The sequence below is a fragment of the Lissotriton helveticus genome, chromosome 7, assembly GCF_964261635.1.
Source record: "Lissotriton helveticus chromosome 7, aLisHel1.1, whole genome shotgun sequence".
NCBI classification, from domain to species: Eukaryota; Metazoa; Chordata; class Amphibia; order Caudata; family Salamandridae; genus Lissotriton; species Lissotriton helveticus.
The window spans coordinates 1,363,618,592-1,363,639,841 of record NC_136068.1 but is presented as its reverse complement, the minus strand read 5'-3'; the positions used below and the strand labels follow the sequence as shown (position 1 = coordinate 1,363,639,841).

General features: G+C 43.0%; 1 protein-coding gene across 1 annotated transcript in view; it reads right to left on the bottom strand.

Annotated features, from left to right (window-relative positions):
* Positions 1-21,250, bottom strand: part of USP43 (ubiquitin specific peptidase 43) — a 1,198,532-nt gene that overhangs the window by 311,178 nt on the left and 866,104 nt on the right. The window contains exon 8 of the mRNA XM_078654683.1: positions 117-228. Within this exon, the coding sequence (XP_078510809.1) occupies positions 117-228 (112 nt within the window). The remainder of the gene's footprint in view (positions 1-116; positions 229-21,250) is intronic.

Sequence of the window (21,250 nt, the reverse complement as noted above, 5' to 3'; positions counted from 1 at the left end):
TAATCGCAAAGCAGAAAAGCAAACATCCTTTGTGTAGGATTGCCACTTTTGCTCTTCTTGCCCAATAAACGACCATTCAGCAATGGTCAACTCTTTTCACCTACAATCACACTGACCTGCACTTGAGCCTCACTCCTCATCAGGTACCGCATTTTGTTCAGGATGCACTGCTGCAGCTGATCCCAGGACATCGCCCTGTCTTCTCTCGTGAGCAAAGGTGGCCCAAACCTGCAAATCCCAAAGATTGAATGCATTAAAAAAAAAGATCACATCAGCATAATGCGAAAGAAAATTGGACAGGAACGCTTCATGAATTTTCAGCTGGCTCCTCAAGATAAGCATGTTGCAGGCAAATTAAAATTGAAATACACATTTTCACATCAAACCACCCTGATAGGATTGTGACTCAATTACATTCTAGACAGTGAACAGTACAGTAGGTGATCAGTATTAAGACATTGTGAGTGAGGTACCATAGACTGGTAAAATCCACGACGGAGAAAAATAGCAGAGGTAAAAAACAATCCTAGGATTCATGGTCAGTATTACATTCCTCCCTCCTACCCCTCTCAAAATCCATGCTGAGGTGGAGAGAGTAAAGAATCATTTATAAAATGCATTCATTTCTGTAAAAAGATTGAATTATGTCCCGGAGGCCCACAGATAATATGGGAGTGAACGGTATGTGCTCATAAAGTGTAAGCCAGCCTGACAGCCCTGCAGAAGAGGAAGGCAAGGATACCTTCAAACTAATGAGAAGAGCCTACCACAGGGGAAAGAGGCACAGGCGAGACCAATCGTGTCCTTGAGGGCTTGAGAGCTACCAGTGATGAGCATGGCTCTTCCAGACACCTCTCTCTACTCTGTGCAAGGCCTGCACGCGAACCTCCTGGATTATCACACCAGTGGAGCACAATCCGCGTTAACCATGTCAGCCCGAGCTGTCTTGTGTGAAGAGAAGTAGGAGGACGCCGCAGTGTGTACAGGCAGGCCTTGAACCAATCACTCTGTCAGTATTGGCCTGGTAACTGCTATCTTGTTAGACCCTGCTGTTAGAACTGGGGGTCTCTAGTTGGCAGAGGTAGGTATCTTTGTCCAAGTAGGGATACTTAATTCTAGACTGGGTAAGGGGGATACACACTCTAGATAACCCCTACATGCTCACCCCGTTGGTCGCTTGGCACGAGCAGACAGGCTTATCCCAAAGGCAATGTGTAAAGTATTTGTACTCAAAACACACATTAATGCAGTGATAACACCAAAGAATGGCACCACACCAGTTTAGAAAAATAAAGTATCTTTATCAAAACTCAACAAGACCAACATGACAAAAATCCAACATACTGGTAGTAAAATAATACTTAAGAACAGTTATTTCAAAAATAAAGCTTGTATAAAACATATAGCTCTATCTGGGGCTATTACGACGTTGCAACAGCAATAAATCCAAAGTACAGCCTCAACCGCGAGGTGCTTGAAGTAGGGCATGGAGTCACACAGACCCCCAAGCAAACAGTACCTTTGGATAACGAAGTCTATGACAATGCACGGCGTCTTGGAGGTGAGGCTTCGGCACAGAGGTCGGCTTCCTGGCTACCACGGGGGAGGTGAGGCATCGTGTTCGCTAGGAGGCGAAGTGTCGAATCCAGGACAGGGAAAGTCGGTTGCATCGGTGGTGGGGCGTCCTTTCCAGTGATGATGCAAAGTTGGCGAGTTTGTGGAGTCACCATCGGCAGTTATCGGCACTGCGATAACTTGATGCAGGTGGTGACGGAGTCAGTGCAAGCGCTGGCGTCGGGCACGGCCGATAACTGCAGGCGTCAGCTGGCATTGATGGCTGTCAGAGCTCCGGTGCAGGCCGGGCGGTGTATTTTGCACTTCACGAGCGGTGCCCCTGGCCTCAGAGCAGGTCACGGCGTTGCAGCTGCATCGCTGACTGCATCGGAGACAGGTTTTCTTGCTTCTTTCAAGTTGCTTCCAACAGTAGGAACCACCTCCAGAGGCCCAAAACTGGAATAGGTACCTCCTGGGAAATCAGAACTCTCAGCAATAGAGTTCAGGGGAGCTGAAGGGTGAAGTCTGTGTCCCTGAGACGTCAGAACAGGAGGCCAGCGCACACAAGCCCTTGGAGATTTTTCTTCAAGCAGGTTTCTTTAGCAAAGTTCCCAACTTTGTCTTTTCCGTGGCAGAAGCAGCAACTGCAAGCCAACCCTTTAGAGCACACAGCAAAGGGGCAGTACTCCTCCTCACAGCTCTCCAGCTCTTCTCCTTGGCAAAAGTTACTCTTGTGTCCAGAAGTGATCTAAAGTTCTGGGGTTCACGGTCCACTACTTATACCCCATGTTGTCTTTGCTCTACTTTGTGCAAGGGTCTCTGAGCCCAGTCTACCCTAGCTCTGTCCTCACTGATGCAGTATGACCACAGAGGGTGGAGACAGCATTCTGCAAGGGAGAATGTCCCTATTCAGGTGCAAGAAAAACTCCTCCCACTACTCTAAATGCAGTCAAGGCCTATGAAGCTCAGCCCTGAGTCATCCAGGAAGGGCCAGGCACACCTTAACCCCCCTTAACACCAGTGGTGGTCCACCATGAATGCACATCCCCAGTCCCAGTCATTCCAAAACCAGACAGTCAATCCACAAACAGGCAGAGGCATACATAATGTTTAAACAATAAAATGCCAAATTTCTAAAAGTGGCATTTTCAAGCACATAATTTAAAATCCATCTTTACTAAAATACGAGGGTTCAGAGAGCCTAAACTTTCTTACTCTATCTTGTCCCAATGGGAAGTTATACTTGTAACATGTTCTAAAGTATCTCCCATGCTATCCTATGGGATAGATTTCAATAGTTAAAAACAAAATGTACAGTATTTCACTACCAGGACATGTCACACACACACCAGTACACGTCCTACCTTTCACATACACTGCACCCTGCCCATGGGGGTACCTTGGGCCTACCCGAGCTGTGTCTTACAAGTAAGAAAAGGGAAGGATAAGGCCTGGTAAGTGGGTGCACTTGCCAGGTCGAGATGGCAGTTCATAACTGCGCACAGACACTGCAGCGGCAGGTCTGAGTTACATTTGCAGGGCTAATTGGGTGGGTGGCACAATTTGTGCTGCAGGTCCACTACTAGCATTTAATTCACAGGCCCTGGCACACCCAGAGCACTTTACTAGGGACTTACTAGTAAATCAAATAAGCCAATCAGGGATGACCAATTGTAACAGTAATTTATACAGGGAGCACTTGCACTTTGATACTGATCAACAGTGGCAAAGTGCCCAAAGCATCATAGCCTGCAAAAACGAAATCCAGCACAGAATAAAAAATACAGGAAGTAGAGGCCTTAAGTCAGGGGAACCCTCCCACAGATGCCATATCTAACACATGCCCATTAAGGCCCTGATTATGACTGGTTCAGAGCTTTCCTATCCATGCACAAACCCCTGTTTGCACAAGGATTGGAATTGCGAGGTGAGTGGTATTTACTTCACCTGGTAACTGCCAAGCACAATCAAGATCTCTCTCTTTGTTAAATTATGGCAGGTCAGTGGAAAAGTGTATGGTATTTACTTTACCATGCGGATTTTGGTGCAGTAAGCACCTAATTCTGCATGTTATTCCCCAAAAACTCAGAGTATCCCATGATGCTTACATCTGATTAATTTTGAACATCTGTGACAAACCTTTATTGGATGAGACACTCCTAGTCCAACCCTATGTGATAATAGGTTGCAGCATTTCTATGGGTGCACCCTTGTGCAGATTCCTATTCCTAAAGTTGGTGCAGTTCCTTTCCAAAGCAGTACTCCCTTTACCACTTCACAAAATAATCAAAAGGTATATGTATAGATAGACAGAGCTAGATCTCTCTATATATCTGTCTAGCTATAGATAGATAGATAGATAGATAGATAGATAGATAGATAGATAGATAGATAGATAGATAGATAGATAGATAGATAGATAGATAGCGTTAGTATAGTGTTATTATGCAAATAGTCCCAAAAAAATGATAAGCCATAAAATGTAAGTGGCTATCGAATGCATCACTACACTGATTTGCAAACCAAAGACATAAGTCACGGGTTGCAACAGGGTGAACATTAAGCCACATTAGTGTTTTTTACAGGCCCGCCATCGTGATTTGTTTTTAATGATTGCTCCTAGCAGGAATTCTACTTTCACAAAATAAAAATAACAAAAGCACGTGATGGAAAAGACTTACCGACCTAGCAGTAATTATGTGGAGTTTAGGAAATGTGTACACAATAACTGAGGTTAACCTAAAGAACAAAGGCCAGTGGCAACAAATACGGATCATTTAGTGCAGGCAGTGTAAATAAAGAGCAGCAAACCTAAGGAAGAGCGACCCAGACAAACTTTATACGCGAGGGTGGACGAATAAAGAATATTCTCACCTACCCAGGAATTCTCAAGTACAAAAACAGCAGCCACGCCTCCCACTACAAGCATCGAGCATCCCTTCACCCCTCTGGTTAATACCCTGGATCCTTGACTTCAGAAAGGAGCCTCGTGTGTCATCGATAATGAGCCACTTTATGGTCCAATAGCCAGAGGACATTTGAGAACATACACCATTTTAGCCTAGTGTCTCTTTATACTGCAGTGGTCCTTAGGTTCAAGTAATCGGAGTGTATGTCCTACTAGCTTCTGTATGCTGGTCTGAGAGTGGATTAAATACATATGTGTGGTTTGGTGTTTCCCAAAGGGAGATTTTACTTTTACTTCTTTATCACTTACCAATAGCCAGAGGAGCCATGCTCTCAGCACCTTTGGCTAAAGGGCGAGATTAGGAACCTTCCCTCATTCCCTTACTATCGGGCGCCATCCCCCCCGCACTATGCTACATGATCCCAAACAGTGCACAAGTCCTAAAAAAAGAAGTGGGGGGACGCTGTCATTGGAAGGTGACGTCACGACAGGTGGCTTGCCCCATCGGGCTCATTGCCTCCCCTTAGATGCAATTGCATCTGAGAAGTCGGTGGCTGGAAAAATCTTCCCTTCAAAAAAATGAGCACAAACAGTGCACTAGATGACAATGTGTAGCTAAACTTACTGATCGCAAACTCTGACGGGGCACTTATGATACAATACAATACCGTCTTGTAGCTTGACCCCAAGAGCGGTTGTGTGTTAACATCCCCAATAAAACTTTGAAATAACTCTGGCACAGCTATGCATTTTAAGAAGCAGTTTCACTAAAACCCACACAATATGCCAAGAATTGCCTCCAATAAGACAACTCGTGAAGCCAGTAATAGTCCAAGATTAGTTTTGCACCTGCCTCGAGATGCTATGGAACGGGTCACTGATATGTAATTCTACCAGAAAGATGGGGACAGGCCTTCACTCTCCCTTGCACAAAAACACAAATATGCAAGCAAATATGGAGACACCCCCTTAGAGCAGGCGAGGCCACTTCCACCACTGATGCAATCCACCTACCCCTTTACTCTTTGGGCATTGTCCATTTTCTTCACCGCTACAACCCGACCCAGGTGTGATGACAGCTGGTGAACCTTCAATGTGGTGGAGTCATAAATATCGGTCTTGAATGGACAAATGCAAGTAAGCCCCAGATTTTTTATAAGAAGTTCAGGGGGGTTTCAAGAGGTGTATCCGTATTTAGCCAATGCGAAACATGAACTTCTATGTTCATATGCCAGTTTTAGGGCTTGAGAGCAGTAAGTAACTTAGCTCGGTATGGCGTGCAACACAGGTTCAAATTGCAGACTGGTTAACTAATCCTTTCATCCTTCTAAGGTCTATAACATAAACAAGCAGTTAAGTGTGCCAAAAGACAATTTACTTTGTGACATGCAGAATGTAAATGCAGGCATAATAGGCAACAGAATAGATGTACTCATGGGCCTGGTGGTACAAATAGAGACTTTACCCATGAGGTCTGGTGGTTTATTCTGGGTCAAGATTGCCAATCGTGACTGAAGATCATGTTTCTCACTTAAACACGCACACATCTTGCTTCCCCTTTCCCATCTCTCCTCCTCTTTCCCTCGCTGTCTTGCTTTCCCCCTTTGTATTTTTGTGTTATTGTTTGTTCTGTTTCCTATAATTCTACCCCTTTTACCACTATTAAATCATCCAAGAATATTTGGTCTGCCCAGTGTTCGGGCCCTTCCTTCTTTATATACAAATCTTCAGTTCAGAATAATTTTATTGGATTTTCAAAAAAAAGTGACATATAAAGACAATACAAAAAAATACATGAAATAGCAATAAAATCTAATCAATTGAGTAATACAAATTATGAACAAGTTATAATAGATTAGATTATAATAAAATATTAGGCAATCAAGGAAAAAATAAAATCACGTTAAGGAGAAGGGAAAAAAGGGTAGAGAGGGAGGGTACCTAGTATATCATCTTATATGGAACATAGAGTTACTATTAACATATACATATTGAATATATACAATTTGTGAAGTTAAAACAGAATAACAGTGAAAATTAATGTCATAACAACAAATATGAATCTATAGGTGACCAAAAGGATTGATAAGAAAGCAGATTATGAGTAACTGCATGTAATGATAATTGGCCACCTCTTCTTGTAAAGATGATCCATGACCACCAACCATGAACAGATAGAGAAGAAGCGTCTTTCCAACAAGAAGTGATTGATTTTAAAGCAGCCGAAATTAAGAAATTAAACAACTTTGCTTCAGAGTCATTAAGAGGATGTACAAGCACAACTGATTTACCAATTAACAATTTATAAGAAAGAACATCTTGAATAGGTAATATTTTCAATATAATGTCCCAAACTTCAGACCAAAATTTCAAAATTATAGGGCAATCAAATAACATGTGATGTAAGGACCCAGGATGTAATTTACAGTGCCAACAAATATCTGATGGAAGTAATTTAGCATGATGCAAACGCAGTGGTGTCCATAAGGAATTAAATAATATATATGCATTTGTCTGATAAAGAGACACCGGTAGCCAACCAGAAATGCTATTGAGCCAAATAACTTTCCAAGAGTCATTATTGATAGAAATGGAAAGTTCAGTGTTCCAAAATGTAGAAATTATATTAATATTGGTACCTATTGAAGTAGCAGATTTTTTATACAAAATAGAAACAGCGTTTGAAGAAGTAGAAACAGCGGGAAGCTAAATTATCAAATCAGTTGTAACCGTAAAAAGAATACCATTCGGGAACGAGTCTAAAATTGAGTTGCATAGAAATTGATATTTAACCAAATCAGTATTAGGTAACTTGAATTTCAATTGTAAATTATCAAAAGGAATAAAAGCATTATCACAAAAAATATCTTTAAGATAAAATATGCCCGCCTTAATCCATGAATTCCAGAAATGCATATTTTTATTCAATTTAATTATAGCACTATGCCATAGTGATAAATCCATTGTAGAACTTAAGGGATAAGCAAAATTTAAATCTAAATCATTAAATATCAATCATGAAGATTTGATTATGGAGGAATGGTGTATAACAGTAGATTTGAAACATTGTAAGCAATGAGGGAAATGGAAAAGGATCAACAAGTGATTTTTCTATATCAAACCAAATAGGAGGTTTAACTACAGGGGAAGCAGTAAACCATAAGGAGCTTTGTTTCAATATGAAGGCTTTGTGATAAGGAAAGACGTCTGGAAGGCCAAATCCTGCATGACATTTAGGTATTTTTAATTTTTTGTAAGCAATTCAAGGAGGCTTGTTGTTCCAAAGAAATTTGGATAACAATTTATCAATATCTTTATAGAATTTTAGTGAAAATTGAGTGGGGATCATAGCAAGGGGGTAAAACATTTTTGGGGCAATATTCATTTTTATAGATTCCATTGTCCCCCACCAAGTGAGATGAAGGGAAGACCATCTGGATGTTTTATTTTTAGCGTAATCAAATATAAAATTACTATTTAATTTTAACGTTGATGGTAAGGATGATGAAAATAAAATACCCAGGTATTTCAATTTGTTTTTTTGCCAAATAATATCTGTCACAGGTAACATATCAGAGGTACAAAGAATATGTCAAGGAAAAAATTCTGTTTTACTAACATTAAGTTTGTATTCCGATACTGCAGAATATTTGGTAATAATGTCGAATAATGACGGACAGAGGAAATTGGATTACTAATAAACAATAACACTTCGTCCGCATAGGCTAAAGTTTGGATAGTAACTTCTTTAATTGTAATACCTTGAAAATCCTCACATTTACGTATATAATTAAGAAAAGGTTCAATTCCCAACAGAAATAAAAGTGGTGAAAGGGGACAACCCTGTCGTGTTCCTCTAAAAAGGAAAAATTGAGTAGAAATTTGGCCATTGATAAATAAACGAGCAGTGGGAGCATAATATAAGGCAGAAATCATACGAATAAAAGAGGGACCAAAATTAAATGATAGTAAAGTTCTAAATAAAAATTGCCAATGAATTTTATCGAAGGCTTTTTCTGCATCTAAAGCCATAACTCCTGCGGGAACAAGAAGGGTAGGACTCTGTTCAATAACATGTAGTAGGGTTCTTGTGTTATTAGCGGAGCATCTATATTTCATGAATCCTGATTGATCGGGGTGCACAATAGAATGAAGTATAGAAGCTAATCTGGAGGCAAGGATTTTAGCATATAGTTTACAGTCTTGATTTATTAAGGATATAGAACGATAATTAGAAACTAGGGTAGGATCTTTATCAGGTTTGGGAAGTACAACAAGTAAAGCATCCGCAAAAGAGCCGAAAATAGTTCCAGAAGAGCCAAAATATGAAAAAAAGTTGAAATAAATAAGGTATAAGATAAGGTTGGAATTCTTTATAAAATTCAGCAGGGATACCATCAGGGCCTGGAGACTTATTTTTTTAAGTGACTTAATGGCTTTCAGAATTTCATCAGTAGTAATGGGCAAATCTAATCCAAGTCTATCTGAAGGAGAAATTTGGGGTAAATCACAAGTGTTTAAAAAGGCATCAATTAATTAACTGTCACAAAGATCTGGTTTGTTATATAAGTTTGAATAAATATCTAGAAATTCTTTAACAATATCATTGTGGGACAACGCAATCTTGCCTTGAGGCCCATGACTAGAGGTAATCTGTGTTTTATCTCTTTTAATGCGTAAGTAATTAGCAAGGAGTTTCCCAGACCTGTTGGAATTGAAACGAAATCCAGCATTTGATTTAGCAAGTTGAACCCCAGCTCTTTTACTGAGGATAGAATTAAATTCATATTGAAGTTTTTGTAATTTAATTTTGTATTGGGGATTATTGGATGTAATAAATAATCGCTCGAAGTTTGCTATTTGTTTCTCTAGGTTTTTAATATTAGAGTTGAACAGTTTATTCTCATGAGTCATAATAGAGATTGTAGTACCTCTAATGTAATCTTTAAATGCGTCCCATCTATTAACTATAGAAGTAGAATTTTCTGGATTGAATAAAAAATAGTCCTGAATAGCTTGTAATAATTTAGGTGTATTATGTTCATTGAGGGCAATACCAGTATTCATACGCAATCTGGTTTGCTTGGTAAAAGTGGATGAAATATTTAAAACAAAAGAAATTAAAGCGTGATCTGATATATCAACGTTACCAATGACTGGAGTAGTTGCAGCTTGGATAAGAGATGGGGAGATTAAAAAATAATCAATCCTAGAATGGGAATTATGGGGGTTGGAAAAAAAGGTAAAACATTTTTCAGTAGGGAAGTGCAGCCGCCAAATGTCAGCTAATTTGGTAGTTTGAATAAAAGATTTAAAGGCATGAAACACCTTAGGGGGACGAAATCTAGTTGTAGATAGCCTATACAGCAATGGGTCAGCAATAACATTAAAATCACCCCCAACAATCATCGAAACTTTACCCAACCTTAAAACTTCAGTAGTGATATTAGACCAGAAAGTGGGATCATCTGCCGTAGGGCCATAAATATTAAGCAAAAATAAAGTAGAGTCGTGAATTTTAATTTTAGCTATTATATACCTACTTTCAGAATCTGAAATTTTATTTAAAACCTGACAATGTAACCTTTTCGCAAAGAAAATAGCAACCCTATTTTTCTTTCCATTAGCAGAAGATACAATAGTGTCAACCCACTTTTTATTCATATACTGTAATATCTTATCAATCCGAGTCTCCTGAACAAAACAAATATCAGCTTTACAACTACCCAAGTAATCCAGAATTTTTGTACGTTTGACTGGGTGTCTCAAACCTTTTACATTAAGAGAAATAACTTTAATATTGTGAACAGTAGCCATTATGAATAAGAAAACAAGGAAAAAAGATACTGAAACAAGAAGAGATGAAGAAAAGCATAATTGAAATATAGATTAGAATAGCAACTCTATAGTTAAGAACAGAATAGGAGGAAAAGAAAATAGGGAGAGAAGAACAAACAAGATACATAAATAGAAACATAGAAACGCACACACGTTCTACAAGCATGGCCAGAACCATCGTAGCCCATAAATATAAGATTATTCAAATATGTGTCATTGAATTTCTGACTAGAAGGAGTCAAGTGTTAGGGTCATGAGTATCCATTGAAGGTGGAACTTGTTGATCAAGAAAGTGCCTCAATTCTTCAGGGCGTTGAAAGGATTTGGAAATGTTATCTTTCCATATGCGCATTGTAGAAGGATCAAAAAGTCCATATTTATAACCAAGGCTTCTGAGCTGTGGGCAACAAGCAGAGAACTCCTTACGTATAGCTACCGTTTCTTTGGCAAAGTCCTGGTGAATAAAAATGTTGTTACCATTCACCATTAGTGCGGGAATTTCTCTAGCAGCTTTCCTTATCAAGACAAGATGGTGATGACGCAGTACTTTGAATATCATTTGCCTACGTTTAGTATGTCGAGGGTTATGATGGGAAGGGATTCTATGGGCTTTATCCACTTCAAATTTTTCTGGAAACTTGATATTCAAAAGACCAGGAAGCAGAGATTCCAGATATAATCGACAATTAGAACCCTCAATTTCTTCAGGCAAATTAAAAATACGAAGGTTGTACTGTCTATTTCGATTTTCCATATCCAAAAGGTGAGCATGCATAGGAAGTATTTTAGCCACTAAAGGTGTGAAAGCGTCCACTTTGTTTTTATTATCTTGTATTTTGATAGAATTGTCAGAAAGTTTCATTGACAGAGAAGCAATGTTCCCTCTAATTATTTTCCTCTGTGTGCGGCAGTGAAGGGTCTCTGTGCGCTGCAGCCATGGCTATGTGCGCCAGGAACCAGACCGCGCGTGTGTGCAGCGCCAGATATCTCTACAAACTTTTGTTTAAAAAACTGAAAAGACAGTGCGTTTCCAGACATACAGCGCCACATTAAGGGTCTTAAGGCAGATTTGCAATTTGGATACACACGCCATGACATGAATTGGTTACACAGGCAAGTGCACTTCAGGTTTGCAAAAGCACAACACTCCATCTGTGGTACCATATTAAGTTGTGGAATTGAATCTTCTTGATGTGGTCTGCAGTGTTCATCTTCATTTGGCAACTTCAACTATTGCCAAATACTGCAAAACAGTGCTTAATTTGTAAAACAATAAGTGCCGGGACTCAAAGCTTAGCTCAGAAGATGTACATTGTTTTCTGTCTGTGGCCCTGAAATGAAATGAAAACATAATTTGTAAAGCGCGTGGTTACCCGGAGTCATCCCAGCGCTGCGAACATTATCAGGCAGCAGCGACGTTATTCGGAGAAGAGCCCTGGTTTTATTTAGGGAATAGCCAGGTTTTAAGCATCCTACGGAATGTCATGTAATTTGGTTCCTTTCTTAATTGAAGCTTGGCGGAGTCTGCATTTCGTTGCCCACGCTGCATCGCCAAATATGATGCAGCGTGGGCAACGAAATTCATTTTTTTTTTTTTGGTACTTACCTCTAATGGTCCATATCCCGCATTTTACAACCCCCAACCCTGACCCTCCCCTGCCTGACGTCACCGCCCCAGTATAACGCCCGGCACGGGCCGTGCCTGTTGTGCACCTTACAGGTATTCTGTGTGTGCCTTCAACGCTAGCATACTTGTTAGCACCAGTCGGCTCTGAATAAGGTGCGAAGTCCTCGCCAGGAGGTGCAGTGACCGAGTTACATTTGGGTTCAGGATCTATGCATCCGGCATTACGATCACAGAAGAGCCGTCATATGATCATGAGAAAGAGGTCTTAGTAGTGTGCTTTAAGGAGCCTTCTTGCAGTTTTCCTCTAGCCATGTTTGGTGCTGTGGCCGGCCAGACACTTCCCAGGGGAGTTCCTAGGGTTTTACATTGGGGCCATCTAACTGGTCTTGCGATGCGGGTTCTACTGCCTATTTAGTGCCCACTGCGAGGGGTGATGCATATTTGACCATGGTTAATAGCCAGGGTGTGTGGATTTGATAACCATCGCATGGAGCGTCTGGAGATTGATTTTAGCACGTGCAAGGTGGCAAACTCAGCCTGGGGTAGAATGTCGCAATCATTGTGTGAAATGAGGTCCATGTGGCAGTCGAGCCCGGCGGGCACAGAGTTGAATGTTAATAAGTCGCATCCAGGGTGGCGCCAACGGGCTCGAGGGGCGGCATGGAGTGATGTTTTATCTTCCCACTTGATGCATTTTAAAGCATTGTGCTAACACGGTGAGTTCTGCTATCCTACACTGTTCGAAAACAGGATAAGATTTTTGCAAAACAAAGACGGGCTGCTTGGAAAATAGATACAAGGCGTGTGCAATAAAAAAAAGGAGCTTCAAAAGGTACGAATATTGAAAGGTTTCTGGGAAATCTGATGCAAATAACTTTTATAGCTGTGAAAGTCCTCTTCTTTTTCGTTTGATAAGCATTACCAATGTTATGTCCAAAATGTAATTGTAAGGATGAATGTTGAAATGAATGCAACTTGTATGTTTAATTGGCGTGCCCTGCTAAGACTTTCCTTTCAATCCATGTGTACCAGCCTCCTGGTGTGTGTGTTCTTGCACGACGTGTAATCTGAAATCTGCAATCTTTGCAGTGCCAATGCATTGACATAGTCCGAGCCCACACAACGGCAAGATGCACCTCTCTACAGCAGTTCCAGGCACTGCTAAACAATGCTTGAGCTCTGTGGGCTCACAAAGCATGCAGACTTGGGAATCTTGTCACTTAAATGCCTCGAAGGAGTAAACCCTTTCGAAGTAGCATCCATGGTGCCGTATTGGAGGTTCTTGTAAATTGTTCCTCTGCACATCCTGCAATAAATCACTTAGTGTGTGCCGTTTTAACAAAAGGACACGAGAGGGAGGGTGGGAGGGAAAAAAGCAACAGGACAGCAGTGTATGTATGGCCATGTACGGCTACGGTCTTCAAAACCTTTGGTAACAATGAATTTCACAAAGCAGATGGAGGTCAAAACTGCTAAAATTAAGTTTATGTGGGCTGAAACGCATAACTTGCTTAAAAATTGAAAAAGTATCTGCAAAAAATAGTGAAGAAAAACTCAACTATGAAAACTATTTTTAGTTGGAAGTCCTGTGTCGATTCCGACCCCATCCCTCAACATGAGCAGAATACAACCATCGCACTGTGTAAAGCAAAATGGCTGTGTGCTTCTCACACAACTATGCCAGCAATGATACATTTTCGCTTTTTCCCACCTGACATCTGGACTTGTGTTTGTGGGCCTGCATGAAACCATCTCTTCAGAAAGCAGCCGGAAACGTCACCTCAAGCCGGCATTTAAGATAACTTCAAGAATTTAAATGTCTGCCACCCGTCGACCCGGCCCTGCCCAAATCTGACACGGTTTAAAGCTAGGACGTATTAGTCCAGTTTCAGTGCCTGTGGCATACAATGCGCTTACCGTGCCTGAAGCGCATGTTAGCACTACTTACAATTTAAGGCGGCTCGTCGGGGCTAGATAATACCAAATGTATACATAATGCACCGGCTTGTTTAAAACATGACGTAAGCCGAGGTTCAGTAGCAACCTCTAGCCTGGGGCCGGGTGCACTCCACGCCTGACCTCTGACAGCTAAAATGCCGTTTCTGATGCTGGTGCTTTAGGAAAGGCGGCTGTAACGTGCCCGCGCACTTGCTTCACAATACATTTAGCAAAGAAAGCGATTCCCAAAACCAAGAGCCATATGGGAGACACTTATCTGCCGCTGCTCCCTCATGTTCTTGTCGTCTCCTGCAACCAGGAAATGACTGTTTTTCGCGCCGCTCGCGTTTTAAAAGCGGCGGCGCGAACGGTCACAGGATGAGCGCGCTAAATAATGCACACTGCGCGCTTAGGGTGACTTATGTGCGCGCTTGCACACGCGCGCAGGTTATTGGGAACAGTGCTTCTATGGATATTGCTTCCTTAGCTTTTCGTCAGCTAGCTGGAGCTGCCAGGGTTGGCTGAAAGCAACTATGTTCCCCCACCTGACTAAATCTGGGATATCGTACTAGATCAAGTACCCCACACTATCCCAGATTTATTCTGATGCTCAGTATGATTAAATAATATTGAACAGTTTATTGTGTTGTGTAATTTTAATTAATGCTGGCTGGCATTTAATTACGTGTTTTCTGAATTGTAAGACTGGGACCACCCCCTCTCTGTACCATTTGTCAGATTTGGCATTCATTACTCTTGAATGAAATACCCAGTGGAATTTGTTTTTTGGTTAGTCCCTTAAATGTTCATATAAAAGCTTGTGCCAAAGGGCATTAAACACTTTACCAAACTGAATGGAGCCTCTGTAGTTGTACTCTGTTTTCTACATGTTCTACATGCGCCACTTTCATTTGGCAACACACTTTGAGTTCTGTTGATTCCTGTTACCAATTTACCCTTTTGTTGGCCCTTTGCTGAGCTTGATTTTAGAAAGAGTACAAGATAATGGAGACACTTTTGCATTAGAGACTATTATTTTAGGAGTCTTTCATATATGTATGTATGTGCTAATTCTACGGTGGGAAACTAGTCGAAAGGCAGCGGGGCGCTGTGCATTGTCAACGACAAGCATGAACTCACCAAGTGGTAAGAAACTGAGCTGGGTTGTGGATAATCAGTGCATTATGATGTAGTGTTCTTTAATGAGGTGCATCTTCAACTCTTTGCTAAACTGGAGCAGCGTTTTGGTGGTCCTCTTGGATACGGGGAGACGTGTATATCTAAACTGAAGTGAAACACTTGGTGGGCTGATATGGGTCCAGAGGTGTGTTTGGGTCCATTCTTTCTCTTTGATTTGTTTGTGTTTGTCACGTTTGTAATTTGTAATCATTTTAAGATTGCAGAAGTTCACAAGAAAATGGTTGTCGTCATTGACTTTTGACTCATAGGTGCTTACTTTAAAACAGTCTATTGTTTTATTTGTTATACAAAGATATAACAATGAAACCTACAATTTATTTTTACAATTTTTATTGAGTTTTAATCATCAGGCATATAACAAACACTGCTGTCCTACCCGGGCGGCAGTATCAATGTATAATACAATGCATAACTTTCTATGACATGAGTGTGCGGTTCAATGCTATAAAACTTAATGCCAACACAAACCAAACATGATAGCAGATCACAGATTCATCATGGGCGATAATAAAGACAACATATTTTATACTGTGCAATTCAGTTATGATGGGTAAATCCCGTGGTGTCCTATGTGAGGGCCCCAACAAACAATCAGAATACATTTGAGTAGTTCTGGAGCTCTCCCCTCCTCCGGAAAATAGAAAGGACTATCACCTGGTCTTCTGGACACCCCGGGCAGTAACGTTGTTGGTACTAAGTGGTGCCGCCCCAGGTAGGTCCTTGGACGTATGTCAGCGGGCCTTAAACGCCCATCCCAGTCACCCGTTCTGGGGAGCAGCCTGCGTGTCTTGTCATTTGTAAAAGGTTGTCCCATAAGTCAGCAATGAAACCCTGCGGAGTCCACTTCTTCCCTGAGCAGCAAGGCTGCTTCTGCCCTGCCCCATTTGAGTGTTGCTGTGTGCCAGTGTTGGAGTGTCAGGAGTGTGGCAGCCTTCCACTGCATCGCAATGGCTCAGCGAGCGATAAGCACACCTTTTGCACTGTCCTCCTCTTAAATATTCCCAGCAGCGCTTCCTCTAAGGTATGGAGATCATCACGGCCCATTAGCGTGCGGAGTATATCTGTGACTCCAGATAAGAGTGTTGCAGTATCTAGACACCAAAACAAAACATGTGCATTAGATCAGAGCTAGGAGCCTGGCACCTTGGGCTAAGAGAAGAGAACCCGAACATTCTATGAAGGGTAGCCGAAGTGAGGTATGCCCTGTGTAGAATGTTAAACTAAATGTACTGGAATTTGGCATTACGGGACAATCTGCATGTATAGTGTACGGTGTGTTCCCATTCCTTGGGTGTCAGGGCTCATCCTATGTCTGTTTCCCAAAGACTGCAGAGGGGTAATAAAGAGTCCAGGGTCATGTGGGCCAAAGCTTTGACAAACCAGGTTACCAGTTTCCGATCAGACCCTATCACAAACAGGGCATTGGTCAACGGGTATTGCTACGGTTCAATATCTGTAGTACTCTGCAGGCATCCCACCTCTGGCATCAGTGTTCAGTGAGCCACAAAATGATGCATCGGGTAGGCAGTAATCGTCCTGCAACTGTCCAAAGGGTATCCGCTCCTGGTCTCTGAATAGGTCCCCTGCCGAGGACACTACCGCATCTCTCCAGGCCGCCAACCCCTGCTCACCAATGCGTGTGTGGAACTGTGTGAAGAAGCTCTGGCTAATGGCTGGAGAGTATGGGATCTTATCTGGCATAAGCTTTAGGCGTTTCTTATAGCTCTGGTAAGCCACTCTCACCAGGCTGTTTGCCCCTTGGGGGGCCGTGCTCCCGAGAGCAACATTGATTGCTACAGAAGGCCATCTGTGGTTGTAGGAAGGAAATGGCCCTGGTCAGATTCCCCTCTATGAGATCTTTCATGGTGTGGTAAACACGGACCCCCAGATATCGAAAGACCTGAGGCTCCCATTTCCCTATCTGGTCTCCCACCAAATCTCCTGTGAGGGACAGCCCGCGCACAGGGCGATTATGCAGATTTTGCCCTATTAACTCCCTATCCTGATGCCCTCCAGAAACGCGCAAGTATCTCCGCGATTTCCGGAATCCCCCTTTGGATATCCCGAATGTAGAGGAGCACATCGTCGCATCCAGTGACACTATATGGACTCCATCATCCAGCAGGACACCCCAGGCATCCCCCTCTTGGTGGACTCTCTGTGCCAGCGGCTCCATTGCCAAGATGAAGAGTAACGGGGAGAGGGGGCAACCCTGGCAAGTGCCCCTGCTCACCCTAAGAGAGTGTAATAACGTATTTTCCAATCTTAACTCGGGCGGTCGGTTCGGTGTAGAAAAGATATGTGTAGCTTTGCAGTCTCCCCTCGACACCCATTTTCGACAGAGTGGCAAACAGGTAGTCCCAATCAATGGTATTGAATGCGTTCACATTCTAAGTCCAGCACTAAAAAAACTACGTAGGGCCATCTTACTGGGGCAGACTTCCTCACCAAAGTGAAAATTTAAAGACATTGCTGTGTTTGCCTTGGCTCTCCAAGTACCAAAGGTCTCCTGACTCTGATCCGGACCTTGTTGAATTTTAAGATCAGAATTTTGGCTCCATCTATATCTTAATACTCAAACCAATATAGCTGTCCCTCCACTTTTCTCTGTCCCAGTGTGGAACCCACATTGCATTGTCCTTTGCCCTCCATTATCCTGTTTTTTTCTTTGGGCCATACATGCCAGGCGCGTCTCATCTTGTGTTTTGCACACGACCATTTCGCCCTGAAGAAGGTGTGATCCACATTTGGGTCTGACACCGAAGCGCACGTCGGCGCTGGAGCATCATGTGTCTCCGTTGTTCTTTACCTTCCCCTGTGAAAAGAAACTGGAGTACCGACTGCATTATCGATTGAGGAGGAACTGAACTTATGATGTTTGTTATCTAATTCAAACAATTGATGGGAAGGTTGTTGTTACCGTCTAAGAATGTACTTTTTTATTCAATGAATCCTGACTTGATGGGATGTGTGAGTATGTATGGGTATGTGTCTTTCTGATGGATACATCTGCCAGTGGATTCCTCACCTTGTGAATATCCCTTGCGCCAGCAGCCATTCGGAAAGTTTTGTAGCTCTCCACGCCGGTGAGGTCATGGACGACGTCACAGAGGGTACAACTCCGCTCGCGACCCCACTGACGTCACTGGATCCATAACAGGGCCTCATCGGCTTGATGACGTCAGTTCCCTTTTTTCCGCACTGTCGACGCCAACGTTTTCTTTTGGGACTCTCCGTAGTTACTTTGTATATCTAGCTGTTTTGCTGTGTTTCTCTTGTTTCCTTTGAAGATGTCCATCACTGACCTGCACGAAGATTGTGTTTGATGCTTGTCTTCCGACCATGACGTCGATGGATGTCCATGTTGCAGGAAGATGAATCTAAAGGCGTTGAAAGAGAGAGAGGCAAAGCTTTTTATGGCCAAAATGAGGAAGGAAAAGGAGAGGTAGGAGGAGGTCGAGGTTGCGATCTCGTTCCGAGTCGATGTCGGGCTCGAAGTCGACGTCGGGACACTCGAAGCCGAAGAAACATAAGAAAAAGAAGCACTCTTCAAGAAATCGATAAAGAAGCGGTGCCGAGATCAACCTCGCCTCGACATCACAGAAAAGATTATGTGTCTCGTTCGTTATCGATTCCGGCTTCACCAGAAAAGTTGGCTTCGCCTGAAGCCTCTCTGCGTCAATCACCGACACCTGCTCCATCACCGGATTTGGTCCATTCTCTGGCTCAAGAACTACCTGTGCCAGAAGAGCAGGTAACTCCAGAAGAAGTTCCAACATCGGCGCCGGTTGGCCCGAATTCAGGAACACCTGCTGCGGAGTCGGTCCCGGGAGCTTACCCTCCATTTCCAGCTCCAGGCCAAGACCCATCGCATTACCTTAATGCCATGTATGGAGTCTTTCACAAGGCTATGTACCCCTCTAGTGCACCTGCGGGTCCCATGGGTCCATTAGCTTTCATTTTGGGGGTTCCTCAAACCTATGCCCAGGCCCCTTTCATGCCGTTCCTTCCGACGGCGCCGTCTTGGAGTTTCCCGGCGCCGAGGGCTCCGACACCGTTTCCATCTTCACCGGCGCCTTCTGTTTGACCTCGTTGGGCGCAAGCTGCGCCGTCTGCTCCGAATCCGATTGTGGATCCATCGACGCCTGTGCTGCGGATAAGATCCAGGAGAGAGGCCCAGAGGGTTTTAGAAGAGGAAAGATATCGTGAGGAAAAGGAAGAAGGTTAACTGCATGATTCAGATGAGTGCTTTGCTGAAGTGAGAGAGGCCAGCGGCCTGTACATTTCTCCTGAATGGGAGTTTTCTCCTGATTCTGATGCACCTTCAAAAGATGTAGCACCTTATCATGTGGTTGTTAAAAAGGCAGCTGAATTATTGGACATTCAACTCCCTACTTTTGAGTTTAAGTCAAATTTATTAACGGAGGTTCTCCATTCACCTTCCTCAGTTGTTGAGCCTCTTTTGCCTTTCAATGAGGCAATTCTTGAGCCTGTACTGGAGGTTTGGCGAAAGCCTAATTCTGCGCCTGCAGTTTCCAGGTCTATAGCAAGAAGATATAGGGTGGCTCCTGGTGACCCAGAGTTTTTATTGGCTCATCCTTCTCCAGAGAGCTTAGTAGTTCAGGCTGCATGCTCAAAGATCTTCGGGAGCATTCCCTCAAGTTCCAGCTGACAGGGAATCAAAGAGGCTTGATCATTTTGCCAAGAAGGTATTCTCCTCTGCAAGCCTGGCATTGAAATCAACTAATGCTACATGTTTGATGGGTAGATACATCCATGCTTTGATGGACTCATCTAAAGTTGCTGCGTAAGCTGTCTGAGGAAGACCGGAGGAATTTTGAGGAGGTTTTACACGATACCCAGGCTGCTGAACGTCAAGTCATTCAGAGTGGACTAGACACAGCTGACTCAGTGGCAAGGATCATGGGTTCTTCAGTGGCTACTAGAAAGAGTGCGTGGTTGAAGTCTACTGATTCATCAACAGATGTTCAAGCTACTCTGTTGGACCTACCATTTTATGGTTCAGGACTCTTTGGTAAGGAAGCGGACGCTGCCTTAGAGAGATTTAAAGACAGCAAGGCAACAGCTAAATCTCTTGGCCTGCAAGGTCAACCTAGAGGCTCTTTCCAAAAATACAGAGGATTTGGGAAGTCGTCCTTTCGTTCATATGGCCAGCCTCGTCAGCAGCAGCAGCAACAACAACAGAATACTGTATACAAATCGTATAGAGGTAAAAGTAGAGGTCGTCCCCGAGGCTGTCAACCCTCCTCCTCCTCTTCCTCCCCTCCTATCACCGCAGCAAAGCAGCCCTAGATTCCCCTTTCCGGATCATGTTGGTCCTGTAGGGGGTCGGCTTACTCATTTTCTGCAAGATTGGGAATCTGTCACTACAGACCTTTGGGTTCCCTCTCTTGTAGAAAATGGACATCCTCTTCCCTTTCTTGAATTCCCTCCAAATTACCCTCCTTGCCAAGGGGCTTTCTTGGAAGAACATTTCCTTCTCCTGCAGGAGGAAGTCCTAACATTATTAAAGAAAGGTTCAATAGAGGTGGTTCCCGAGCAGGAAAGGGGTCAGGGGTCCTAATCTTGGTATTTTCTGATTCCCAAGAAGGATGGCAGGTTACGTCCAATCCTGGATCTCAGGATCTTGAATCTTTTTCTGAAACAGGAGAAGTTCAAGATACTCACCCTTGCGCAGGTTCTTCAGGCGCTGCAGCAAGAAGACTGGATGGTGTCGATCGACTTGCAGGATGCGTACTTTCACATTCCTATCCTGAAGTCGCACAGGAAGTATCTCCGTTTCACGGTGGGCTCGCAGCACTATCAGTTTGCAGTTCTCCCGTTTGGACTTACTACTGCACCTCGAGTCTTCACCAAGGTGATGGCAGTGGTGGCAGCCCATCTCAGAAGATTGGGGATTCCAGTTTTCCCCTATCTGGACAACTGGCTTCTCAAAGCAGAGTCTCCAGAGAAGGTGCTTCATCATTTGCAGGTGACAACACAGCTGTTGTACAAATTGGGTTTTTCGATAAATGTACCCAAGTCTCACCTGGTGCCCTCACAGGGCAACCTGTTCATAGGGGCAGTACTGGACACTAATATGTGTCGGGCATTCCCTCCTCCTCAAAGGATTCTCGACATTCAGGAAATGATTCCTTTGTTTTTCAACAGAGCGGTTGTTCCAG